Here is a 23,713-nt window from a genome sequence, read left to right as displayed (position 1 = left end):
AGTCTCTGTGTACCACGTGTTCCCGTGTCCACGCTTTACACGTTCCTGCAGACACACTCACCCACTCGTGTCTCCTGTGAGCCGGCCGCCTGGTGCCAGCAGTCGTGGTACCTCACCCGCTGGGGCTTGCCCCTGACACTCCCTGTATAGGGGGTGGTCTTCACTAGGTCAGCTCGCCCTGGGAGGGTTGGTGCCACGACCCAGAGGGTCCACTCCAGGAGTCGTCACAGTATAATCAGGCCATGGACCCCGCTGGTACCATCGCCTCCGTCCAAAAGGAACTGGTGTTCCTACGGGAGAGTCAGACCAGGATTGTGTCCTCTCTGAAATCCATGGAGTCCCGTTTGTCGGCCATGCAGTCCTCTGACCCTGGGAATGCTTCCCAGCAGGCCAGCCTCCAGCAAGAACTCACACAGCAACGCGACACCCAGGTCCATATCCTCAACTATATGGCGTCGGTAGACAGTTGGCTTCTTTGCATACAAGCCGTTTCTACCCAGTCCTCGGCCCCGCACCCGCTGCCGTGCCTCGGTAAGCCACCCCGATATAGCGGGGACCCTAAGTTTTGTCGAGGATTTCTGAACCAATGCCGGTTACACTTTGAGCTTTTGCCGCAGCACTATCCCACTGAGCACGCCCAAATTGCCTTTATTGTTTCACACTTAGAGGGGGTTAGCATGGGTGAACCCCCTCTGGGAGCGCAATGACCCACTCGTCTCTCAGCTTTCCACCTTTTTGGACACCTTCCGCAAGGTGTTCGACGAGCCGGGTCGGCTGGCCTCTACCACCGAGTCTCTCTTTAACCTCCATCAGGGTACGCTACCGGTGGGACAGTATGCCATCCGTTTTCGTACCTTGTCCTCCGAACTCGGTTGGAACAACAAGGTTCTCGTAGGGATCTTTTGGCGTGGCCTGTCCGGTCGGATCAAAGACGAACTGGCAGGTCGGGATACTCCCACCTCTTTAGAGGATCTGATCTCTCTGGCGACACGCATTGACCTGCGGTTTCAGGAACTTGCCCGTGAATCAGCCAGAGAGAGGAGCTCCTCTCACCTCCTTCGTTCCTGCCCCAAGTAGCCGGGAAACTTCTCCACCTAGGGTTGGTAGGAGAGGCCTCCCTAGGTGTACGTGATCCCTCTCCTCCCCTGCTCGTGTCCGTGTTATTGAATCTCGGTGCCAAGCGTTATTCTGAGGAGGCTTTTCTGGATTCTGGCGCGGAGGGGAATTTTATCTCACTCGAGGCGGTTAAAAAATACCGGATTCCTGTCAGATCCCTGGAGACTCCTCGGTCGATAGTTTCGGTCAATGGTACGTCCGTGCAGGAGACCGTTACCCAGGCCACCGAAGACATCGAGCTGCAGATAGGAGCCCTGCACCAGGAGAAGATCTCCTTCCTCGTCTTGTCTACCATGTCTCACACGCTTCTTCTAGGTCTCCCTTGGCTACGGACTCATGAGCCAACCCTGGATTGGCGGTTGGGCGAGATACTCCGTTGGGGACCGTCCTGTCAGGAGAAGTGCCTGTTGCCAGTCCATCCGATGAACTCTGCCTGTCCATCCCCGGCACCTACAGGTCTGCCGTCGGCTTACTGGTCCTTTGCAGATGTCTTTGACAAGAAGGAGGCCGAGACTCTGCCTCTCCATCGGCCATATGACTGTCCGATTGACCTCATTCCTGGTTCTACGCCACCCAGGGGTAGAATATATCCGCTATCCCCTGCTGAAACCCAAGTTATGTCTGAGTATATCCAGGAGAACCTTGCGAGAGGTTTTATCCGTAAGTCCTCCTCGTCCGCGGGAGCGGGATTTTTCTTTGTCAAAAAGAAGGACGGCTCCCTCCGTCCTTGCATAGACTACCGAGGCCTGAACGATATCACGGTCAAGAACAAGTACCCATTGCCATTGATCCCGGAACTCTTTGACCGGCTTAGAGGAGCTCGAATTTTCACCAAACTGGATCTTCGTGGAGCCTACAACTTGATCCGCATTTGTTCCGGTGATGAGTGGAAGACCGCCTTTAACACCAGAGACGGTCACTACGAGTACTTGGTCATGCCCTTCGGCCTCTGCAATTCCCCAGCGGTGTTCCAGGAGTTCGTGAATGACGTCTTCCGGGATATGCTGTACTCCTGCGTGGTAGTCTATCTGATGACATCCTCGTTTTTTCTCCAGACCTCTCCGCCCACAGAAAGAACATGCGTCAAGTCCTCCAGCGCCTGAGGGAGAACCGCCTTTATGCCAAGCTCGAGAAATGTGCCTTCGAGCAAACGTCCCTGCCATTCTTGGGGTACATTATCTCAGAATCAGGTCTACGCATGGATCCGGCAAAGGTGTCCGCTGTCCTCGATTGGCCACAGCCCCATGGAGTGAAGGCAATCCAACGCTTCCTTGGTTTTGCGAACTACTACCGACAGTTCGTTCCTCATTTCTCCTCGTTGGTTCGCCCCATCACGTCCCTTATCTGCAAGGGAGCTAACCCAAAGGCTTGGCCCTCTGAGGCTGAAGAGGCCTTCCAGTCGCTGAAATAAGCCTTCGCCGCTGCTCCGGAGCTTCACCGACCTGAGGTTAGTAGACCTTTCACTCTCGAGGTGGACGCATCGTCTACCGGGGTTGGCGCAGTCCTTCTGCAGAAATCCTCTTCTGGACGTTTTGTCACCTGTGGCTTTTTTTCTAAAGTATTTTCCTCCACTGAACAGAACTACTCCATTGGCGACAAAGAGCTATTGGCCATTAAATTGGCCTTGGAGGAGTGGAGGTACTTACTGGAAGGCGCCATACATCCATTCAAGATCTTAACGGACCATAAGAACCTGGCATACATCCAGTCCACACAGAGGCTCAATCCTTGGCAAGCCAGGTGGTCCCTATTCTTCACCCGCTTTGACTTTGAACTACATTTTCAGCCCGGCGATAAAAACGTTAGAGCGGATGCGTTGTCAAAATCATTCCTGTCATCTGATGCAGAGGAAGAACCCTCTCATATCATTGATCCATCAAAAGTAATTACCGTGGCTCCTGTCAAGTTAACCACGTTACCTCCGGGAAGAACCTTTGTGGCTGAGAATAACCGAAAACGAGTGTTAAATTGGGGACATTCATCCAAGATTGCCAGCCACGTTGGTGTCCAAAAGACTTTGGACTTAATCTCTCGCTATTATTGGTGGCCTTCACTCTCCCAGGATGTTAAAGACTTTGTGGCATCTTGCCCGTCCTGTGCCCAGAACAAGATACCCAGACAACCACCCTCTGGTCTTCTGCTCCCGCTTCCCGTTCCGTCGGCTCCATGGCAGCACATAGCCATGGATTTCATTACTTATCTGCCTTGTTCTTCCGGTTGTACTGTGGTCTTGGTGGTTGTAGACCGATTTTCAAAGATGACCCACTTCATTCCTCTTCCCGGACTACCCTCTGCTCCTGACTTGGCGAAGATCTTCATTTCCCATATCTTCAGGATTCACGGCTTCCCCCAGCACATCGTGTCAGACAGAGGGGTCCAATTCACCTCTCGGTTCTGGAGAGCTCTATGCGGACTCATGAAAGTGTCATTGGATTTCTCTTCTGCCTATCACCCCCAAACCAGTGGGCAGGTGGAACGTACCAACCAGATCCTTACATCCTACCTCCGGCATTTTTCTAATGCTCATCAGAATGACTGGGTCGGTCTACTTCGTTGGGCTGAGTTCGCCTACAATAATCACTCCAGTGAATCGTCTACCAAGTCTCCTTTCTTCATCGTCTTTGGACTGCATCCCAATGTGCCTCTACCGGTACTTCCTGTCTCGGGGGTACCTGCTGCCGATTCTCTGTCTGTGGAGTTCTCCAGGGTATGGCAGGAGACCAAAACCGCTCTTGAGAAAGCACGGGACAGAATGAAACTACACGCTGACAAGAGGCGCCTGGACGTTCCTCCTTTTCTCCCTGTTGACAAGGTGTGGCTCTCCACCAAATACGTCTGCCTTAAGGTACCATCTTACAAACTGGGTCCCCGTTACATTGGTCCTTTTGAGGTCCTTAGGCGGATTAATGATGTTGCTTACAAATTGAAGCTGCCTCCTTCACTCTGTATTCCCAATTCCTTCCATGTGTCTCTCCTTAAACCTGTGGTTCTTAACCGATTTCATCCTTCTCCAGGCCACACACCCCAGCCTGTTGGCTTGGGGGATGAGTTTGAGGTGAATGACATTTTGGCCATGAAGAAGGTAAGAGGGAGAACCATGTTCTTGATCGATTGGAAGGGTTTTGGCCCCGAGGAGAGGTCATGGGAGCCCAGGGAGAATATCCACGCACCCCAGATTTTGTCTACGTTCCTCTCCAGTTTTAGAAAGAGGGGGTGTAAAGGGGGGGTACTGTCACGCCACGCTCACCTGGGGGCGGGACCTCGGCCCCGACGTCATCTCTTCCGGAGCCGCGGTCACTCCGGGGGTCCCGCCGGGTGCGCACGCGCACCTCTCGTACCTGGGTCCCTGTCTCCTTCATGTTATGTCTGCGCTTGCGCGCTTTTCTCAGTTCAGTCTCCAGGTCAGTCCTCTCTATGGTACTGGAGGACTTGACCTGGAAGCTCTTGTGATCATGTGCTATATCAGGCTACCTCTTCCTAGGGGAGGTGCCTGATTATTGTTGTGCTTCCTGGCTTGGTCTGCCGTGTCCCTGCCTGGCTGTGCGCTGTATTCGGTTCCACTGCCTTGCACTCTGTTGTGCCTCTTGGCACACGCTCTGAACCTGTACTCTGCCTTGTACTCGGTTGTGCCTCCTGGCACACGCTCTGACCCTGTGCTTTGTCTTGTACTTAGTTGTGCCTCCTGGCACACACTCTGATCCTGTGCTCTGTCTTATACTCAGTTGTGCCTCCTGGCACACACTCGGACCCTGTGCCTTGTCTCATACTCAGTTGTGCCTCCTGGCACATGCTCTGATCCTGTACTCTGTCTCTTACTCAGTTGTGCCTCCTGGCACACATTCCAATCCTGCACTCTGTCTTATGCTCAGTTGTGCCCTCTGGCACACACCCTGCTCCTGTACTCTGTTACACCTCCTGGAACACCTGCTGCCTGACTCAGTGCTCTGACGTGCTCTTTGCACGCATCCTGATTCACTCACACCCGGACGTACGAAGTCTCTGTATACCACGTGCTCCCGTGTCCACGCTTTACACGTTCCTGCAGACACACTCACCCACTCGTGTCTCCTGTGAGCCGGCCGCCTGGTGCCAGCAGTCGTGGTACCTCACCCCCTGGGGCTTGCCCCTGACACTCCCTGTATAGGGGGTGGTCTTCACTAGGTCAGCTCGCCCTGGGAGGGTTGGTGCCACGACCCAGAGGGTCTACACCAGGAGTCGTCACACATTCATTCACCATAGTGACCCACTTCAAAAATTATATACCATATGTTACACATTATTTTGAGGTGGCAGTCTGCTACACCTTACTAAACAGGGAAATAATAAGTATGCAAATGCATACTGGAAATACAGAGCCCAATAGGACATAGTTTTGCTTTTTGCCCCTGTGTAGTGAATAGGGGTCTATAACAGTGTTTCTCAACTCCAGTCCTCAAGACCCACCAACAGGTCATGTTTTCAGGATTTCCTTAGTATTGCACAGGTGATGGAATTAATGCTTGAGCAGGTGTTGAAATCACCTGTGCAATGCTAAGGATATCCTGAAAACTTGACCTGTTGGTGAGTCTTTAGGACTGGAGTTGAGAAACACTGGTCTATAAGAATGTTGACATTTATACTTAGCCTTACATATGCATTTTCTTAAATACTACCTTCAAATCGACAAATATAATAAAGAAAGTGATGTCATGTGCCCATGTTTTTGTTCCACTACATAATATGCTGAAATTTTTAGTGGTGCCAGTAGTTTTTGTGTATGTACGGTACATCTTTTTGCTTGCTGTTAATTAAATTTTGGGGGGAGCAGACAACAGGGCCAATAACGGCAAGTTATGGCCTATTTTTTTTCTTTATGCTATGGGTTAATTAAATTTAGATTTTGGTAGATTAAACTTCTACACAGTGAGTTGTACCAAATATGCTTTTGTCATTCTGCACAATTTCTATATTTTTGAATGGCAAAAAAGGGGGTTATTTGAACTTTTAGGGATTATTTAATGTAAATTATTTAAAAAAATATTTTTAACTATTTTATACTTATATTTTTGTGCAACAATAGTGGTGACTGGGGCCTCAGTAGACCCACAGGCTGCCATAGTAATGCACTAGCACTCCACAACTGTGCTATGAGAAGGAGGGAATGATGGGTATGTTTTCTCCATGGAAAATCAGTTTCTAGGGGATCCTGTCCTAGCAAAGTCATAGTTGAGCCATGATCTAATCTTTCCTGATCATTTTACAGTGTGCTTTACTGTGATCCATTAGTTATGGTTATCAATACTCATTTAGGGTTTGTTTGAAACATGTTCAGCCTTCACAATGAAGTTTATAGACCAGGGGTCCCCAACCTGTAGCTCGGGAACCACATGTGGCTCGTGGTTTGTGACTGTCTGCCAGCTTGGTGCATTACGTCCAGGTCTAGCAAACAGGTATGAAGAGTACATCTCAAAAGGGTGAATTTTGTGAGTAGCCCTGCACAAAAGTGCAGATCTGGATGCACTTTTACTGGTCTTATGGGTTTAGAGTTGTTTTACGTATGGTACGCTGGAGGATGGTGGGAGCTGGATGTGGCTCGCGACCCTCTCTCTAAGCTGAATGTTGCTCACGACCCTCTCTCTAAGCTGAATGTGGCTCTCAAGGTCAGAAAAGTTGGGGACCACCGTTATAGACAATTATTAGTTATCTCATAAACAGATGCTTTCCATTTGAGGCATGCCCACATGCGATAGAATTGTTCTGACCTGGGACTCCCAAAAATTACAAAAATGTGTTATTTTTATTAAGTAAAGTACAAAGGCATACTTACATCTAAAATCAGTTAAAAACACAGCCAAAAATAAAGCTCCTGCAATATAATAATTAGAGGGAAAGACAAAGGACCTGTTCCATATAATACAGGGAATCCTCTCTCAGACATGCAATGAAGAATCACCATATAAGATAAATGAAAAAAGTGCAACACAAAATGGCAATAAATAATTTGAAAATAAGGTCAACAATTAAAATAAATGAGTCCTCCAATGAGATTCCAACATAAAAAGAAAACTATCCAATACTTAAGTAAGCGGAAAAGGAGCCTGGAGCCCTGCAAGAAGAAAAAGACCTACACACTGCACTGCCACATAATGCAGCTTCATCAGATGTAAATAACAATATGAAGATTGTACCTTCATATATTATCTACAAATGATAATAAACAGTGAGGGGCAAACGTGCTCGGATAATGTATTTTTCTATGCTTGCTCGTGTGCTAACTGAGTGTATTTGGCGTGCACAAAAAATATGTTTGAGTCCCCTTGGCTGCATGTCTCGTGGCTGTTCAACAGCCGGAACACATGCAGGGATTGCCTAACAAACATGCAATATGCAATATAAAGTGTCCATCATATCGCAAGTGGCAGAATTATTGAGTGAAATATCTGCAATTGAAAATCAGATTACTCATCTAAATCTTTTTTTTTTTTTTTTTTTACACAAAGGTTCCAATTCATCAAAGCTTTCATGCTGGCGTAAAACCCTTTGAAAAGTTGCTACATTTTTGCTCAACATGAGGTTGGACAAAAATGTTGCTACTATTGGTGTCTTGGAGACAGTTTTTGCCAGCTCTGCCAAAATGGGCTTAGCTGCGGGTGGGACAGGGGAGGAACAGGGCATGGTGACGCCCTGTGGAATACCTTACGAGGGACAGGAGTGAGATTTGTTGTGAGGAACATGGAGTAGTATGTCACCTTTTCAGACCTTCAGCTTGTGCCTCTTAATTAATCAGACACCACTGACTCCAACTGTCCCCTCAACACAATTGGGGCAGGTAGTTGATGAACCAGGAAGATAGTTTTACAATGTGTTTTTTTGGTTGTGTACCTTATCCAATATAACATATTGAAGCCATGTGTATCACCTGTATAAGGTGCACAGCCAAAAACCACATTTGTAAAACTTAGTTTCTCCAAAAATTATGCAGTTTTGATGAATGCCTCATTGTGATGAGTGAGCGTGCTCGGATATTTTGTTATTTGAGCATGCTTGGGTGTTTTCCGAGTATATTGGGAGTGCTCGATTAGTATGTTCAAGTTTGTTAGGCAATCCTCTCATGTGCTGCGGCTGTCTAAGAGCAGCAAATCATGCAGCTGCGGGGACTCGAACATATTATTTGAGCACGCCCAAGATATACGGATAACAGTCGAGTATGCTCGGATAACACGACATCGAGCATGCTCGGTCATCACTAATCCCTTACTACATATATGATTAACCAGAACAAGACAAAGCACAAATGTTTATTACATTGGGCTGGAAACATATTTCGTTAGTTTGATGTACCCCCAGAATATATCATAATGGTATTGATGGTGATGCAATCATTGAACATCTAGAGAGGAAATGGAGTAAACTGGAATCACGAAAGAGAGAGAACTAGAGTTGCATTTAAATTTTTTAATGCTTTAATAATACATATAAAAACTTTTTTTGGAATATAATTGAATAGGGAGGTGACAAAATAATGGCACAAGTAAACCTCCTGGACTGCATGATCCCTAAAAATGCTATCTCTGAAGTATCAGTACATAATGAAATGCATAACCATTTATATAATATGCTCAACACGATTAGGTCACAAATATGCATAGAAAATCACTGTGAGTGAGAAGCACACAAACTCCTGCTGGAGGTTTAAAGACAGAAAATGGCATACACAAAATTATTATTCAAAATAGAAAAAGTCAAAGTGGCAAGTGCATTGGAGGTATCTGTAAATTACCAGGGTAATGCAGGTACAAAGATCTGCCATCTATAATATAGCGGGCTAAACATCACTCTGTCTGAAGCCTTTATAGACTTGCCCAAGCGCGACGTGCCTGCGCAGTCTGTCTCCAGACAGAATGAGGCATCCAGCGGGGAGGGGTGTGTATGGCGTCGGAGATGGCAGTACGCGTACACACTGCATACCGCTATTTCCGGCGCCATACTTACATACTTACCTGACCGAGAAGAGCGTTGCCGCGGCGCTTCTCTTCAGCCGCAGACCGGGGCAGGAGTGCAGCCGGAATCGCGCATGCGCATAGAATGACCCAGGGCCATTTTACTGAAGACACATTTGCAGTGTGTCTTCTGCAATATGGCGCCGGACAGCGCTATGGGCATGCGCGTACTCCGGCGCCAGACTACTCCCCCGGCATCCAGCAGAACATGACAGGCAGCGCTGGAGCACAAGAAAGAAGGGTGAGTATTACATTTTTTTTTCATATGTGTGTAGCTTAATAGGGGTGAGGGGGACCATGCATACCAGGAAAGGGGGGAGAAGGGACCATGCATACCAGGAAAGGGGGGTGAGGGGACAACGCATACCACGAAGGGGGGGTGAGGGGACCACGCATACCAGGAAAGGGGGGTAAGGGGACGACGCATACCACAAAAGGAGAGTGAGGGGACCATGCATACCAGGAAAGGAGGGTGAGGGGACCACGCATACCAGGAAGGGAGGGTGAGGGGACCACGCATACCACGAAAGGAGGGTGAGAGGACCACGCATACCATGAAAGTAGGGTGAGGGGACCAAGCATATCATAAAAGGGGAGTGAGGGGACCATGCATACCACGATAGAGGAGTGAGGGGACCACGCATACCACAAAAGGAGGGTGAGGGGACCACGCATACCACGAAAGGGGAGTGAGGGGACCACGCATACCACGAAAAGATGGTGAGGGGACCACGCATACCACGAAAGGGGAGAGAGAGGACCATGCATACCACGAAAGGAGGGTGAGGGGACCATGTATACCAGGATTGGGGGCGAGGGGACTATGCATACCAGGATTGGGGGGCGAGAGGACCATGCATACCAGGATTGGGGGGTGAGGGGTCGCATGCATACCAGGATTGGGGGTGAGGGGACCATGCATACAAGGATTGGGAGGAAAGAAGACCATGCATACCAGGATAGGGGGGGTGAGAGGACCATGCATACCAGGATAGGAGGGGTGAGAGGACCATGCATACCAGGATAGGGGGTGAGAGGACCATGCATTTCAGGATTGGGGGGGTCAGAGGACGATGCATACCAGGATTGGGGGGTGAGGGGGCCATGCATACCAGGATAGGGGGGGTGAGGGGACCATGCAAACCAGGATGAGGAATAGGGTGCCATGCTTACCAGGATTTGGGGGGTGAGGGTACCATGCATACCAGGATAGGGATGAGGGATGCCATGCACACCAGGATAGAAGGGCGGCAGCACATATCAGGATGGGAGACCATATACCAATAAAAATGCTTGCCACCCGGGCGTAGAACAGGTTCATAGCTAGTTTAATATAAAGCTTATAAGAATGTTAATTCAGGCATAAAGAACATGTCAACAGATCAATGGTTCACAGTACTCCCATAGAGGGCAGAGAATTATACTGTGGAAGCACGTATACGGAGACCACATTCAAATATGAGAAGTCACTTACCCATGATAGGAGAAGGGGATTACCCGCCCACTTCTCGACACGCGTTTCACCTCTTGCTTTTACGAGGGGATGTGTGACTGTGGTGAGAAAGCTCCTTTTACCTTTACATATACTAGTTTATAGAGTCGTATTGTATCAAAAATCCCAGGGGCTTATTAATTATCCAACAAATAATGTTTTAGTCACATTACATTTGTTCACATATTTTTCAGTTGCTAGTTCCACATTCATAAACGAATTTTAGGCCTTATGCACTTAGCAGAGGGGATTTAATAGGGAGAAGGTTTTTTTCTAAAGAACTGTAGGCACTTTGTGAGTTGCTGCATGATACAGCACTGTATTTCAGATAGATACATTACTGGGACTTAGGCATAATATGGTCTTGATAAGTCATGAACATTATTTTTAGAACAAAGTTGAAAATTGCTGTTGACATTTTTTTATATCTCAATTTCTTTCATTACATCATACAGTAATTCCATCTGCTAGCATGTTCTTAAAATAATAGTTTCTTCTTCTGCTCAGTTTTCAGGACTTTATCTCCTATCCATTGGCACAATTCTGGTTGGACTGGTGCTCTACTTCTCCACCACTACTTACGTGGCCCAGGATCCTAGGGTCTACAAGCAATTCCGCAATCCATCAGGACCTGTAGTAGAACTGCCCTCTAGTGCACAGATGGAGCCTTCAGTGACATACACAAGCCTAGGCCAAGAGACAGAAGAGGAGCCACGCGTTAGAGTTGCCTAAATCAAGCATTTTTTTTTACCCGTTGAGGTCTCCGTGACATCTATATGTCCATTATCTCTGTATTGTGCATAAAGACAAGGCATTTGCCAGATACATTTACATGAGGGGACTTAACAGCAGGAACATGAAAAGGGTTTTGAAGGGATGCAAGGAAAAGTCCTACACCAACAGGCGCGGGAACACCTGGAGTCATAGATATGACTGCACTATTTATTCATGAGTGTGTAATCTCTTAGGGGGTAGAAAAAAAATGTTGTAAAAGGTGATGTTACCTCAATGTTTATTTTTGCACATGTCTTCATGTGATATATTGCCAAGATTTTTATTTTAGTACAATTTACATCATGTAGTTTTCACAGAGCGTTCCCTTTCTTACACAACCGAGTGCTTGCTTAATTAAAGTGACTTGAGTATAACGAATGACATTCCTACTGGTTCACTGCCAGCTGCCTCCGCTCTTTAGCCCAGGCAATCACCCAGACTGTCAGTAGCAAAATAAGTTTCCGACAGAACTTTTATAGTACATTAGGTTTATACGTCTTTTTGTACCGTCCATTTGCCAAGTAAATAGTACTCTAATTTTTCATGCTTTAACTGAATATCCTAAAGCAGCTAATGGTTTTGTCCTGCGAAACCTAAGTGCTACTGATCAATATAACTGTGCTACAACTCCTACAGTGCCATAAATAATCACGAATAACATATACAAGCACATTCCAATATGATCAGTATTTTGTTACTATCAAAAGCAGATCAGTTCAGTATTCACTACAATATAGTTCAATCTATCTGTGCCAAACAATGAAACAAATTAAAGTACATATTAGCAACCCATTGCAGATGGTCATAGGAATGCAAAATAATATACGGTAAGTAATTTTTTTTGTAATTTTCTATTGCATAGACTAATATTTTGCAAACCCTACAATTCCCAATACTTCCATAAAATACCCTTTATTGAACATATCCTTTTATTTGTTCCCCACATACATTCTCTAACTAAATTAGCAAGAGGTAGGGGACAGATAATAGGGAATGTGACTTCAAGATCAGACTACATAGTTTGTTGTCTGCTACCATGGAATTGCGTAAATCAGCATAATAGCTGGAGAAACAAAACAATAGCAAACTTCAAGACCTAATTCAGATTTATTTCATTTTTTATCCTGAATACACTGGTATAATAAAAATGGTTGTAAAAGTCGACATAGCATTTTTTATTTCTATCCTCCACCAATTCTCATGAGAAATTTGTACAATTTTTGCCTTAAGGTTCCCAAAATACTCTTGACTAAGCAATAAATGAAAACAGAATACATAGCTAATGGATGATATAAAAATCTAGAATATTAAAGTTGAGAAAACATATATATACCAGCTTAAATTACAAGTCAATCCAGACAACCCCAGACGTTGAGAAAGTGGACACTATGCCTACTTTTGCAGCACAGCTGTGTCTTTTAATTACACTGGTCAACAGCATTTTTGGTGCCAAAGATATTTCATCGAATTTAGGGTATTTTTGGGGTGCTGATTCTGAATATGTCATCAGTTTTGCCAGATTGGCTCAAGTTTTTGAGATTTTTGGTATCTTATTTATAGCACTTGTTGGTAAATGCGACGCATCATCTCATTAATTTCTTTGGATTAGTACTTGAACTGAGCAGTTCTCAATATAGTTTTGTGTTAATTAGTGTTCTAAAAGTTTGTTCATAGCTTGATTTTTGCACTAACTTTATGTTGTTGTCTGTTTTCCAGTGAAAAGCATGAACTCATCAAGAAGAAGTTGTCTTAACGATCCAGACTCATTCTGTTACATTTGTGGTGAATACACACTGCCAAAACATAGAAGAAACATAACAGACTTCGTAAAAAAAGTGTATTTTGCCTATTTTGGGGTTATGCTTGGGGACCAAGACAAGTTTTGGGCACCACACATAGTGTGCAAAGCATGTATCGAATTATTACGAAAATGGAGCAAAGGACAAAGAAAAAGCTTCAAATTTGGTGTTCCAATGGTGTGGAGAGAGCCAAAAAATCATCATGATGACTGTTATTTATGGTAAACACAGGTACAGGCACATCTTCACAATGAGGGACAGGCCTTCTTGCAGATTCCATGTTACTCCCATTTTCGTTTCTTATGCTTATTGAATCCTTGCACTTGCACTGCACAGAAATAACAGTCATCATGATGATTTTTTGGCTCTCTCCACACCATTGGAACACCAAATTTGAAGCTTTTTCTTTGTCCTTTGCTCCATTTTCGTAATAATTCGATACATGCTTTGCACACTATGTGTGGTGCCCAAAACTTGTCTTGGTCCCCAAGCATAACCCCAAAATAGGCAAAATACACTTTTTTTACGAAGTGTGTTATGTTTCTTCTATGTTTTGGCAGTGTATATTCACCACAAATGTAACAGAATGAGTCTGGATCGTTAAGACAACTTCTTCATGATGAGTTCATGCTTTTCACTGGAAAACAGACAACAACATAAAGTTAGTGCAAAAATCAAGCTATGAACAAACTTTTAGAACACTAATTAACACAAAACTATATTGAGAACTGCTCAGTTCAAGTACTAATCCAAAGAAATTAATGAGATGATGCGTCGCATTTACCAACAAGTGCTATAAATAAGATACCAAAAATCTCAAAAACTTGAGCCAATCTGGCAAAACTGATGACATATTCAGAATCAGCACCCCAAAAATACCCCAAATTCATTAAAATATTTTGGACACCAGAAAAAAATTTTTTTTTCGTTGACCTGTGTTATCAAGGAGCAATACTGACATGTAAACGCTACCAGGCCGATCTCAGGGATAAAAGAATATATTGATTACATTTTGACCTTTGCCAGTGATATGCAGTTAGACTCGCCACACATATAAAAATTGCATTGTGCGTAAAATTTATACAGGGTCAGAGATTGTATAGAGGACAAGTAGAATACTTTATGAGGCTACAATATTGCAATGCAAAGGTTATGACATTTGACCACAGTTCTCTGCTTTCTAGGACGAAAGATTTATAAAATTTATGGACAGCAATATGTCCCTGATTACATGACTCCTACTTCTCATTCTACTCAATGCATCTACCAGCTCACATACTGTATTGTCCAGGCTGCAGTATTTTACCAAGGATCCATGCATATCGTGGCTCACACCAAGACTGTTAATGCCTCCCCTAAAGGAAGGAACTCTTTCTAACTACAGTATTGGTATTTATTTTTATTATGCCAAATTGCTTATTATACTTGGAAGTAGGTATTTAGTTGAAACAACTCATGTAATATGTTTTTTTGTTTTGTTTTTTATATTTACTTTGGATGAAATGATTTTAATGTATACTTTTTGTATCAATCTACAGTATAGTCCATATGCTTTAAGTTGTGTTTTCTAGTTCTTTTCATGGCACAGCACTGTGACCATCATGAATTCTTGCACACATTTTGTATTGGGTATTGTTAGTGATCTATACAGAAATTTATGGCTTTGGGATTTAGACTGTGTGCCAGGAGTGTTCAACCTGGTAACATCATTGAAAAAATGATGTTAAACTGGCATATCTCCAAATGCCACAAAGTCTACTATTGTCATTTGTCATGCTGTGACTGTCTTCTGTAAGGAAGGGGGCCTCAAACTGTCCATGGAACCCGGGGGGTACTGTTGAAGGTAAAGAGGCCCAAGTCTCCGACCTTACTATGCTCCTGTTAAAACCTGATCTATCCCTTCCCCCACCGTATGAGGCATGGGACATAAATGTAAGGTAAACAGGTAAACAAGACATAAAGACAAAACTAGGATAACAGGAAACATCTATCATACAAACGCACTGACCAACGCTAGGGAGAAGGATAGGAACAGGAAGGAATAAACTACGGTAAATCGTAACAGGAACCAGGAGTTAAACATAAACGTACAACAGTAAACCACAGAACACTACTACAACAACTGTACTCCAAACACTTAGCTTTAGAACATAGCACAGGAAGACAAATCTTTCATTGGCAGGGTCAAGAAATTCTGATTAGTTTTTATAGGAAGAGGTAATGACCAGATCAAAAGCAGTTGAAATGGGGCTGCATGTTCTGACCAGCATAGAAAGGGTTGTTAACCTCTTCAGCACTAGAGGAAACTAAATCCATTTAATATGGGACACAAATAATACCATCTCTAAAGAAGATCAGGAATTCATTATCTGATGTGACCATCTCCTGGTCTGGACATCAATGATCTGACCATGCAAATATACAGCTGTGGTGCAGATAGTATGTGCCACACTCTCACAACATTGATGGATGCTACTAGACTTCTAAAGCCAATTCTAAAAAAAAAAAAAAGTTACAACATCAATGCTAGCAATGCATTTGTCCATAAATTTTGAAAATTGCATTTCCAGGCTCTGATGATGCATACATGACTCTTACTAACCATAACTGTATAGTGTGCATATGGTGAAAATGCTGTTTGTATTATTTTTATTTTTAAATCTTTGCTATGGAAAGCTACCCAATATTTGCCAAAAGGATGGGCTTGAGAACAAAAAGCACACACCTTTTGGCAAAATGTAAAATTCTGAACAAAAAAAAAAAAAGAGAACCATACAAGTCCTGCATTAATAAAACAAACCCTTCTCTGTTTTTGATATTTGCATGCACCTAAATGGACTGACTGTGGCAATGTAATGCCTGTAAATTGTTATAAAATTATAATAAACACTTTATGAAGAATGGATTGTTTTGTTCATTACCGAGGGGCCACAGAAGTTCACTTGTGCATTTGAAGCAAAAATTATTGCAAATCATTACAAGTGTTGCTGCTTAACTAATGAATGGACACATAAAACTATGTTATAAATAGTCTTTTCATTTTTACATGTACTTGTACAATGAAGCATCATACAGTATGGGAGGCTTTGTGGCGATATTATGAGGTTTGTTGGGACAGCATACAATTTGAGGGGCTGTGTGGGGATATCATAGTGTGTGAGGGGCCTTGTTGGGACATCATACAGGGAGCATTTTGGGACATACTATTTGAGGGTTTCAAAGGCGGCATTGGGACATCATACCATGTGACAAGCTATGTGGGGACAGCATACTGAGTATGTCTGAGTACTTGTCTTTAATGGAATTAATCTGATTAAGAAATGGGGCCTAATTTGGTTAGAAATCCAGCTTCCTTGAAAATGTACAGTAGTTCTTTCTGCACAAATCCTGACCATTTGAACATGGCCTAACACAAAGTGCTCCATTTACTGTAAGAACCAGTATTATAGGATTACAAGGACAGCAGTAGTGGTCAAATCAGAGAGACTCACGATGCACAAAGCCAACTGTCGTGCCCTATGAACAGATCAAGCCTTATTTGTCATATTAGCTCATCACCAAAACAGTATGCCACATTTCCATTTGATTCAGTCACAGCATCACCAGAACAGATTTTACAACACTGCCACAAAAACATTCAACCATAGTGCCACTAGAAAAGGTTCAGTCACTCTATCACAAGAACAGATTTAGCACAGAACCACCAGAACAGTCAGTATGTCCGACACTCCATATGTTTCATAGGTGTCCATAGTTATGTAAGGGTGAATCTGGCAAGTCTTGATAAGGCTAAGTTCACAATGAGTGTTTTTGCTTCCATTTTTAAATGCATTTTTTAATGCTAATTTTCAGCTGCATTGACAGTACCAGCTATGTCTATGAGATTTCAGAAATTTTATGCACACACATTAGTTTTTTTTTTGTCTTCAGTATTTTGTGCTTTCCTGGTTTTTTTGGACTTAGCGCATGTCACTTCTTTCAGCATTTTTCACACATTGAAATAAATGGAAAAAAATTGCAGCAAAACCTATGTTTTTTTCAGCAGCTTCTTTCCTGCCAAGCACTCAGGTTTTGCTGCAGAAAAAAAAGCCGCAAAAACACCCAGACTTTGTGCAAATTATTTAAATTAGCAGGTCTCAGAGCAACCCTAGACTTGACCCTTTAACCCTTGAAAAGTAATCTGGGCATACAACAGGGTCCCCTGGATTTCTGTGAAGTGGAGTGAGATGTTAGAGAGAGGTTGACCAGTTGAACATGAGAAAAGGATTAGTAGTAAGAGACGGTCAGAAAGTTGCAAGATCTGAACCAAGAGAACAGGGTCAGGGCAGTGTAAGGGGAAGGAACTAACTAGGCATGTCTCCTCCATGAAGGGTCTGAAACCGTCGGGGCTGTCACCTATATTGCGGGGTAGGAAGCTTGAGACTCCAGACCGTACTCTGTGTTTGAGAAAGGGGGCATGGATAAGCAGACAGAGCGGCAGGACGTGAGTGACCAGACAGTTTGGGCAGGAACTTCGGGTGCATGGGATGCCTGTGAGGTAAAATCAGCTGAAAGGTGTCTGGGCAGAGCAGAGCCTGGGATGGCAGAGCGCTTTGACAGGAGACCGTCGACTGAGTACCGCTCAGACACCGTTGTCCCAGCCGACATCACTGCCCTCGCTGAGACCACTGAAACAGCCGACAACGCTGCCACAGCCAGCCCAGCTGACAGTACTGACCGTGAGAGACAAGGTCTGTGAACGGGACTTAGGCATGTGATGATTCGACACAGTGAACAGTGCTGCACATTGTAAACTGTGTTTGGGAAGTGCTGAAAATCTCCGTAGTGTTGGGACACTCACTGCTGAGGATAAGGACGAATCCCTCTTCGTCACCTCATCTGCTGGACCCAAGACCTGCATAAGGATCCCGTGGATTTGCCGTCATCGTCAGGACCATGGGAGGACACCGCCAACGTCAAAAGATACTACATCATTTACCTCAGGATTGTGACAAACCCCTACTGCGACGCAATCTAGGCAGCACCAGTCACAGACAGAAGTTCAACTGTGACTGGCCCCTGAGTGATAAGTTATATTTTATTGTATTGTCGGCATTACTTGTCCCTGTTCCTTAAGTTATCCCCATTAGCCTTTTGCTGTATTAGGGAATATTATACAGTATATTTCTACTGTATAATAAATCTCGCTCACCCTTGGTCTGTGTACAGTCCGTTCCTGCATCCTATGTGCATGCAGTCTCCTCACACTTGGCATAGTCGTCAGGATGCAGTCCACACATACGGACATGGCAGACCAAAAGTTTGGCGAGGGCCCTAGATCCAGTATCTCTCTGGGGACAATGTTAAATAACCATTCCGAAGTTTATTGGGAATAACACCATGTTATGGAGCTGGACTGAGCATATAGAGGGAATGAAGAGAATGCACCCTATGGTCCCCGCCTTGCAGGCAGAAGTCGCCGTGATGGCTTTAGACGGTGAGGTGAGAGATTCAGTTATGTTGTGGCCCCCCGGGATCGAGATACCCTTGACAAAGTATTGCAAATACTGGAGGAGACTGACAGGGACCCTACGGACGTAGGATAATTATGCATGCCTCTGTTCAGGAGTATTCAAAGAGAGGGGGAGACGGTGACCCAGTATATGAACACGCTGAAAGAAATTCACACTGCCATAGTCAGAATAAACGGCTTTGGAGTAGGGCCGACTGATGTGGTGTTACGAGACCAATTAGTGAAGGGATGAGAAATGTGTTGCTTAAGCAGGCCCTGCGAGAACATTTGTGCGTGAACCCACATATGACCTTTGCAGGAGTGGGAAGCAAGACGTGTGCACGTGAACAGGAGCAGGGGGTGACAGTCCCGGCGGCGAAGGTCCAGAGTGGGGAGGCTGCCGTGAATGCAGCTGCTGAACCAGGATGGGTGGAAGATATACGGAAAGAGATCCAATCCATGAAGGGAAGATCTGATGAAACTAAAAGGAAGGTGACTTCGTTACTTACCCCCGAAAGCAAATCCCTCTCAGAACCACAACGGGGTGGAAAAGAATCTCGTCGGGAAGAGCCCCCAATGTGTTACCTCTGTGGAGAATTATGACATATGGTCCGGGCCTGCCAGCAACGTGGGCGGCCACTACAGCGTCGCCCGTTAAACTAAGGGGCTCCGAGGCTGGGGGACGCTGCCCGGAACAAGAACAGCCCGAAAGGAGCACCAATAGTCCCATCAATTTAGTGTCAGTGAGTCCATTAGTATGGGCCAAAATTGATGAATGGGCCATACACTGCCTGGTAGACACGGGCACCCAAGTAACCACGATGCCTGAAACATACATTAAAATACACTTCCCAGAAGCCATAAGGTCTGAGTGGGGGCCAGTAATCCAGTTGACGGCCGCCAATCAACTGCCTATCCTGGTCGCAGGGGTGGCATGGTTGAAGAATAAAGTCTGCGGTAAAGACCTGGGCCGCAAGGGAGCGATGTTAACTGTGGGCGACTCGATGCTAAGACATACTGTCACACTAGGAATGAACGTACTTAAAGAGTTTGAAAGTCTTCTTATTAACGAGTCTCCGAACGCGTTCCTGAAACAAAGGAGCCCACGTACACCACAAAAGAGAGTGTTTCAGCAATTGATCCTGATGGCCCAAGCACAAGAGGTCTCCTGTGAAGGAAAGGTCTTGGGAAAAGTGATACAACCAAACTAGACTTACCTCCGGGTCAAAGTGTGCTGTCTTTACCTGTCTGAGCTTGCATCCCACTGGTGGGGGTCAAAGTAGAACTAGAACCAGCTACTGTGGAAAATCTACCATCAGGGCTCTTAGTAGCTAGGACGTTAGCTACTGTGCACGATGGAAAGATACCTGTGCGGTGTGTGAACTTAAGGGAAGACACTCTGACGCTTACCCACAGAAGTGAAATCGGGCAAATTTTAGGCATGCCGGAGTTGACAGGCCATCCAATTAAAGGTACAGTGGGGAAAAAAAGTATTTAGTCAGTCAGCAATAGTGCAAGTTCCACCACTTAAAAAGATGAGAGGCATCTGTAATTTACATCATAGGTAGACCTCAACTATGGGAGACAAACTGAGAAAAAAAAATCCAGAAAATCACATTGTCTGTTTTTTTTTTCATTTTATTTGCATATTATGGTGGAAAATAAGTATTTGGTCAGAAACAAAATTTAATCTCAATACTTTGTGATATATCCTTTGTTGGCAATGACAGAGGTCAAACGTTTTCTGTAAGTCTTCACAAGGTTGCCACACACTGTTGTTGGTATGTTGGCCCATTCCTCCATGCAGATCTCATCTAGAGCAGTGATGTTTTTGGCTTTTCGCTTGGCAACACAGACTTTCAACTCCCTCCAAAGGTTTTCTATAGGGTTGAGATCTGGAGACTGGCTAGGCCACTCCAGGACCTTGAAATGCTTCTTACGAAGCCACTCCTTCGTTGCCCTGGCGGTGTGCTTTGGATCATTGTCATGTTGAAAGACCCAGCCACGTTTCATCTTCAATGCCCTTGCTGATGGAAGGAGGTTTGCACTCAAAATCTCACGATACATGGCCCCATTCATTCTTTCATGTACCCGGATCAGTCGTCCTGGCCCCTTTGCAGAGAAACAGCCCCAAAGCATGATGTTTCCACCACCATGCTTTACAGTAGGTATGGTGTTTGATGGATGCAACTCAGTATTCTTTTTCCTCCAAACACGACAAGTTGTGTTTCTACCAAACAGTTCCAGTTTGGTTTCATCAGACCATAGGACATTCTCCCAAAACTCCTCTGGATCATCCAAATGCTCTCTAGCAAACTTCAGACGGGCCCGGACATGTACAGGCTTAAGCAGTGGGACACGTCTGGCACTGCAGGATCTGAGTCCATGGTGGCGTAGTGTGTTACTTATGGTAGGCCTTGTTACATTGGTCCCAGCTCTCAGCAGTTCATTCACTAGGTCCCCCCGCGTGGTTCTGGGATTTTTGCTCACCGTTCTTGTGATCATTCTGACCCCACGGGGTGGGATTTTGCGTGGAGCACCAGATCGAGGGAGATTATCAGTGGTCTTGTATGTCTTCCATTTTCTAATTATTGCTCCCACAGTTGATTTCTTCACTCCAAGCTGGTTGGCTATTGCAGATTCAGTCTTCCCAGCCTGGTGCAGGGCTACAATTTTGTTTCTGGTGTCCTTTGACAGCTCTTTGGTCTTCACCATAGTGGAGTTTGGAGTCAGACTGTTTGAGGGTGTGCACAGGTGTCTTTTTATACTGATAACAAGTTTAAACAGGTGCCATTACTACAGGTAATGAGTGGAGGAAAGAGGAGACTCTTAAAGAAGAAGTTACAGGTCTGTGAGAGCCAGAAATCTTGATTGCTTGTTTCTGACCAAATACTTATTTTCCACCATAATATGCAAATAAAATGAAAAAAAACCAGACAATGTGATTTTCTGGATTTTTTTTTCTCAGTTTGTCTCCCATAGTTGAGGTCTACCTATGATGTAAATTACAGACGCCTCTCATCTTTTTAAGTGGTGGAACTTGCACTATTGCTGACTGACTAAATACTTTTTTTCCCCACTGTAAAAAGGGAAGATCCAAGGACGGTAGCTGTGGAGACAGCCCCAATCACAGAGAAAGGGCGTCACATCTTAGAACAAGCCCAGGCTGAGTTGACAGAGTTTACACTGAAGCAGGTGGAGCAGGTGGAGGCGTTACTGGGACGTTACCAGGACGTGATCGCTCGACATGAGGATGATTTCGGCTGTACGACTGCCATCACACATGAGATTCCAATGGGTAATGCTGCGCCTATGAGAGAGCGATATTGACAGATTCCTCCGCAAATGTACCAGGAGGTATAAGGAAAGCTCACACAAAAGCTACAGAACGGTATCATCCAAAAGAGCCAAAGTCCAGGGGCTGCACCAATTGTCCTGGTGGGATAAAAAGATGGTACTCTGCGGTTCTGTGTGGACTATTGCAAATTAAATGCCTACATGGTACAAGATTCATATCCGCTACCCCGTATTGAAGAATCCTTGTCAGCTCTGGGGAACGCAAGATACTTCTCCACTCAAGACCTGGCTAGCGGGTACTGTCAAGTGCCGATGTCAGACCACAACAGAGCGAAGACGGCCTTTATACTACCTATGGGCCTGTACGAGTTCAACAGAATGCGGTTGAGATTGGCTAATGCTCCTGGTATTTTTCAGCGACTTATGGAACGATGCTTGGGGGATCTAAACATTGAGGCCACTCTCATCTATCTCGATGATATAATTGTGTTCGCCCTCACGTTCGAAAAGCACTTACAGCGCCTTGAGCAAGTGCTCAGCCGACTCCAGAAACATGTGCTGCGAGTGAAACCATCTAAATGTCACCTGTTCCGCACCATGATTGAGTACCTGGGGCATGTGGTCTCCGCAGAAGAGAAGTCCATCCCGTGAGTAGATTGTGGCAGTGCAAGTCTGGCCTACCCCGAGAACCGTAAAGGATGTTCGAGCCTTCTTAGGGCTGACTGAGTATTATCGAAGGTTCGTGAAAGATTTCACCCACATTCTAAATCCATTATTAGGGTGTGCACACGCTGCGGATTCTGCTGCGGATCCACAGCGGTTTTGGTCCTGCGGATCCGCAGCAGTTTCTGCTGCGGTGTACAGTACCATTATAATCAATGAAAAATTAAAACCGCAGTGCAGACAGTGCAGATTTTTCCACGCGGATTTGCTGCGGTTTCAAAACCACAGCATGTCAATTCTTTGTGCAGATTCCGCTGCGGTTTGGCACCTGCTCTATGGCCGGTGTCAAGCCACAGGGGAAAACCGCAGGCTAAACCGCAGAAAAACTGCAGATCTTTTGACCTGCGGATTTACCTGCGTTTTTTTACAAATCCGCACGGAAAAATCCGCTGGACAATCCGCAGCGTGTGCACACACCCTTAGAACTGTTGAAAGGAGTACCTGCAGGAGCAAAAAGTCGGAAGATTCAGTGGGGAGAGCGCCTGGAGAAAGCGTTCCAAGCCTTGAAAATGGCTCTGACAGAAGCCCCAGTCCTGGCCTACGCTGATTTTTCTCAAGCCTTTAGTTTCCATACAGATGGGAGCTTACGTAAGCTCGGAGCCGTACTGTCGCAGATGCAAGCTGGAAAAGAGAGGATGATTGCTAGGGATGAGCGAGTAGTGAAGTATTCGGACTCGCTATACTCGTACCATCTATACCGTAATACTCGGGTATTCGGTACGAGTAGCGAGTCAAATGACAGTCAATGGAAAATGTGAGTAATTGTCTGCTGGACCCTAAAAATCGCTCTGGGGGCTGAGGAAAAGGCTAAAAAAATGTGAAAATGGGAAAAAAATGTATGCTGTAAACAAATGTATATAACATGGGAGCACCTGGTCAGGGGCTGCAAGAGTGGTTTTACACCACTGGTTCACTAGAATGTACAACCACTATTAGAAGTTCTGTAATTCTTTGCCGGCAGAGCGGGACTCGTATACCACTTACGCAGTGCCAGTGATATATCAGAAGTGCTGTAAGATCGAGTGATGATGGAGGCGATCTC

The 23,713-nt window shown here is 45.1% G+C and overlaps 1 protein-coding gene across 1 annotated transcript in view; it reads left to right on the top strand.

Moving 5' to 3' along the window:
• SLC35F1 (solute carrier family 35 member F1) overlaps window positions 1-12,853 on the top strand; it is a 677,622-nt gene extending 664,769 nt beyond the window's left edge. Inside the window, exon 8 of the mRNA XM_073575938.1 lies at window positions 11,095-12,853. Coding sequence (XP_073432039.1) covers window positions 11,095-11,319 — 225 coding nt within the window. The 3' untranslated portion in view covers window positions 11,320-12,853. The remainder of the gene's footprint in view (window positions 1-11,094) is intronic.
• Window positions 12,854-23,713: the final 10,860 nt, after the last annotated feature.

This window comes from Dendrobates tinctorius, unplaced genomic scaffold (genome assembly GCF_039654945.1).
Source record: "Dendrobates tinctorius isolate UK_male_01 unplaced genomic scaffold, ASM3965494v1 ptg000046l, whole genome shotgun sequence".
NCBI lineage: Eukaryota > Metazoa > Chordata > Amphibia > Anura > Dendrobatidae > Dendrobates > Dendrobates tinctorius.
The sequence above is the reverse complement of the archived record's forward strand: the minus strand, read 5'-3'. Positions and strand labels throughout refer to the sequence as shown.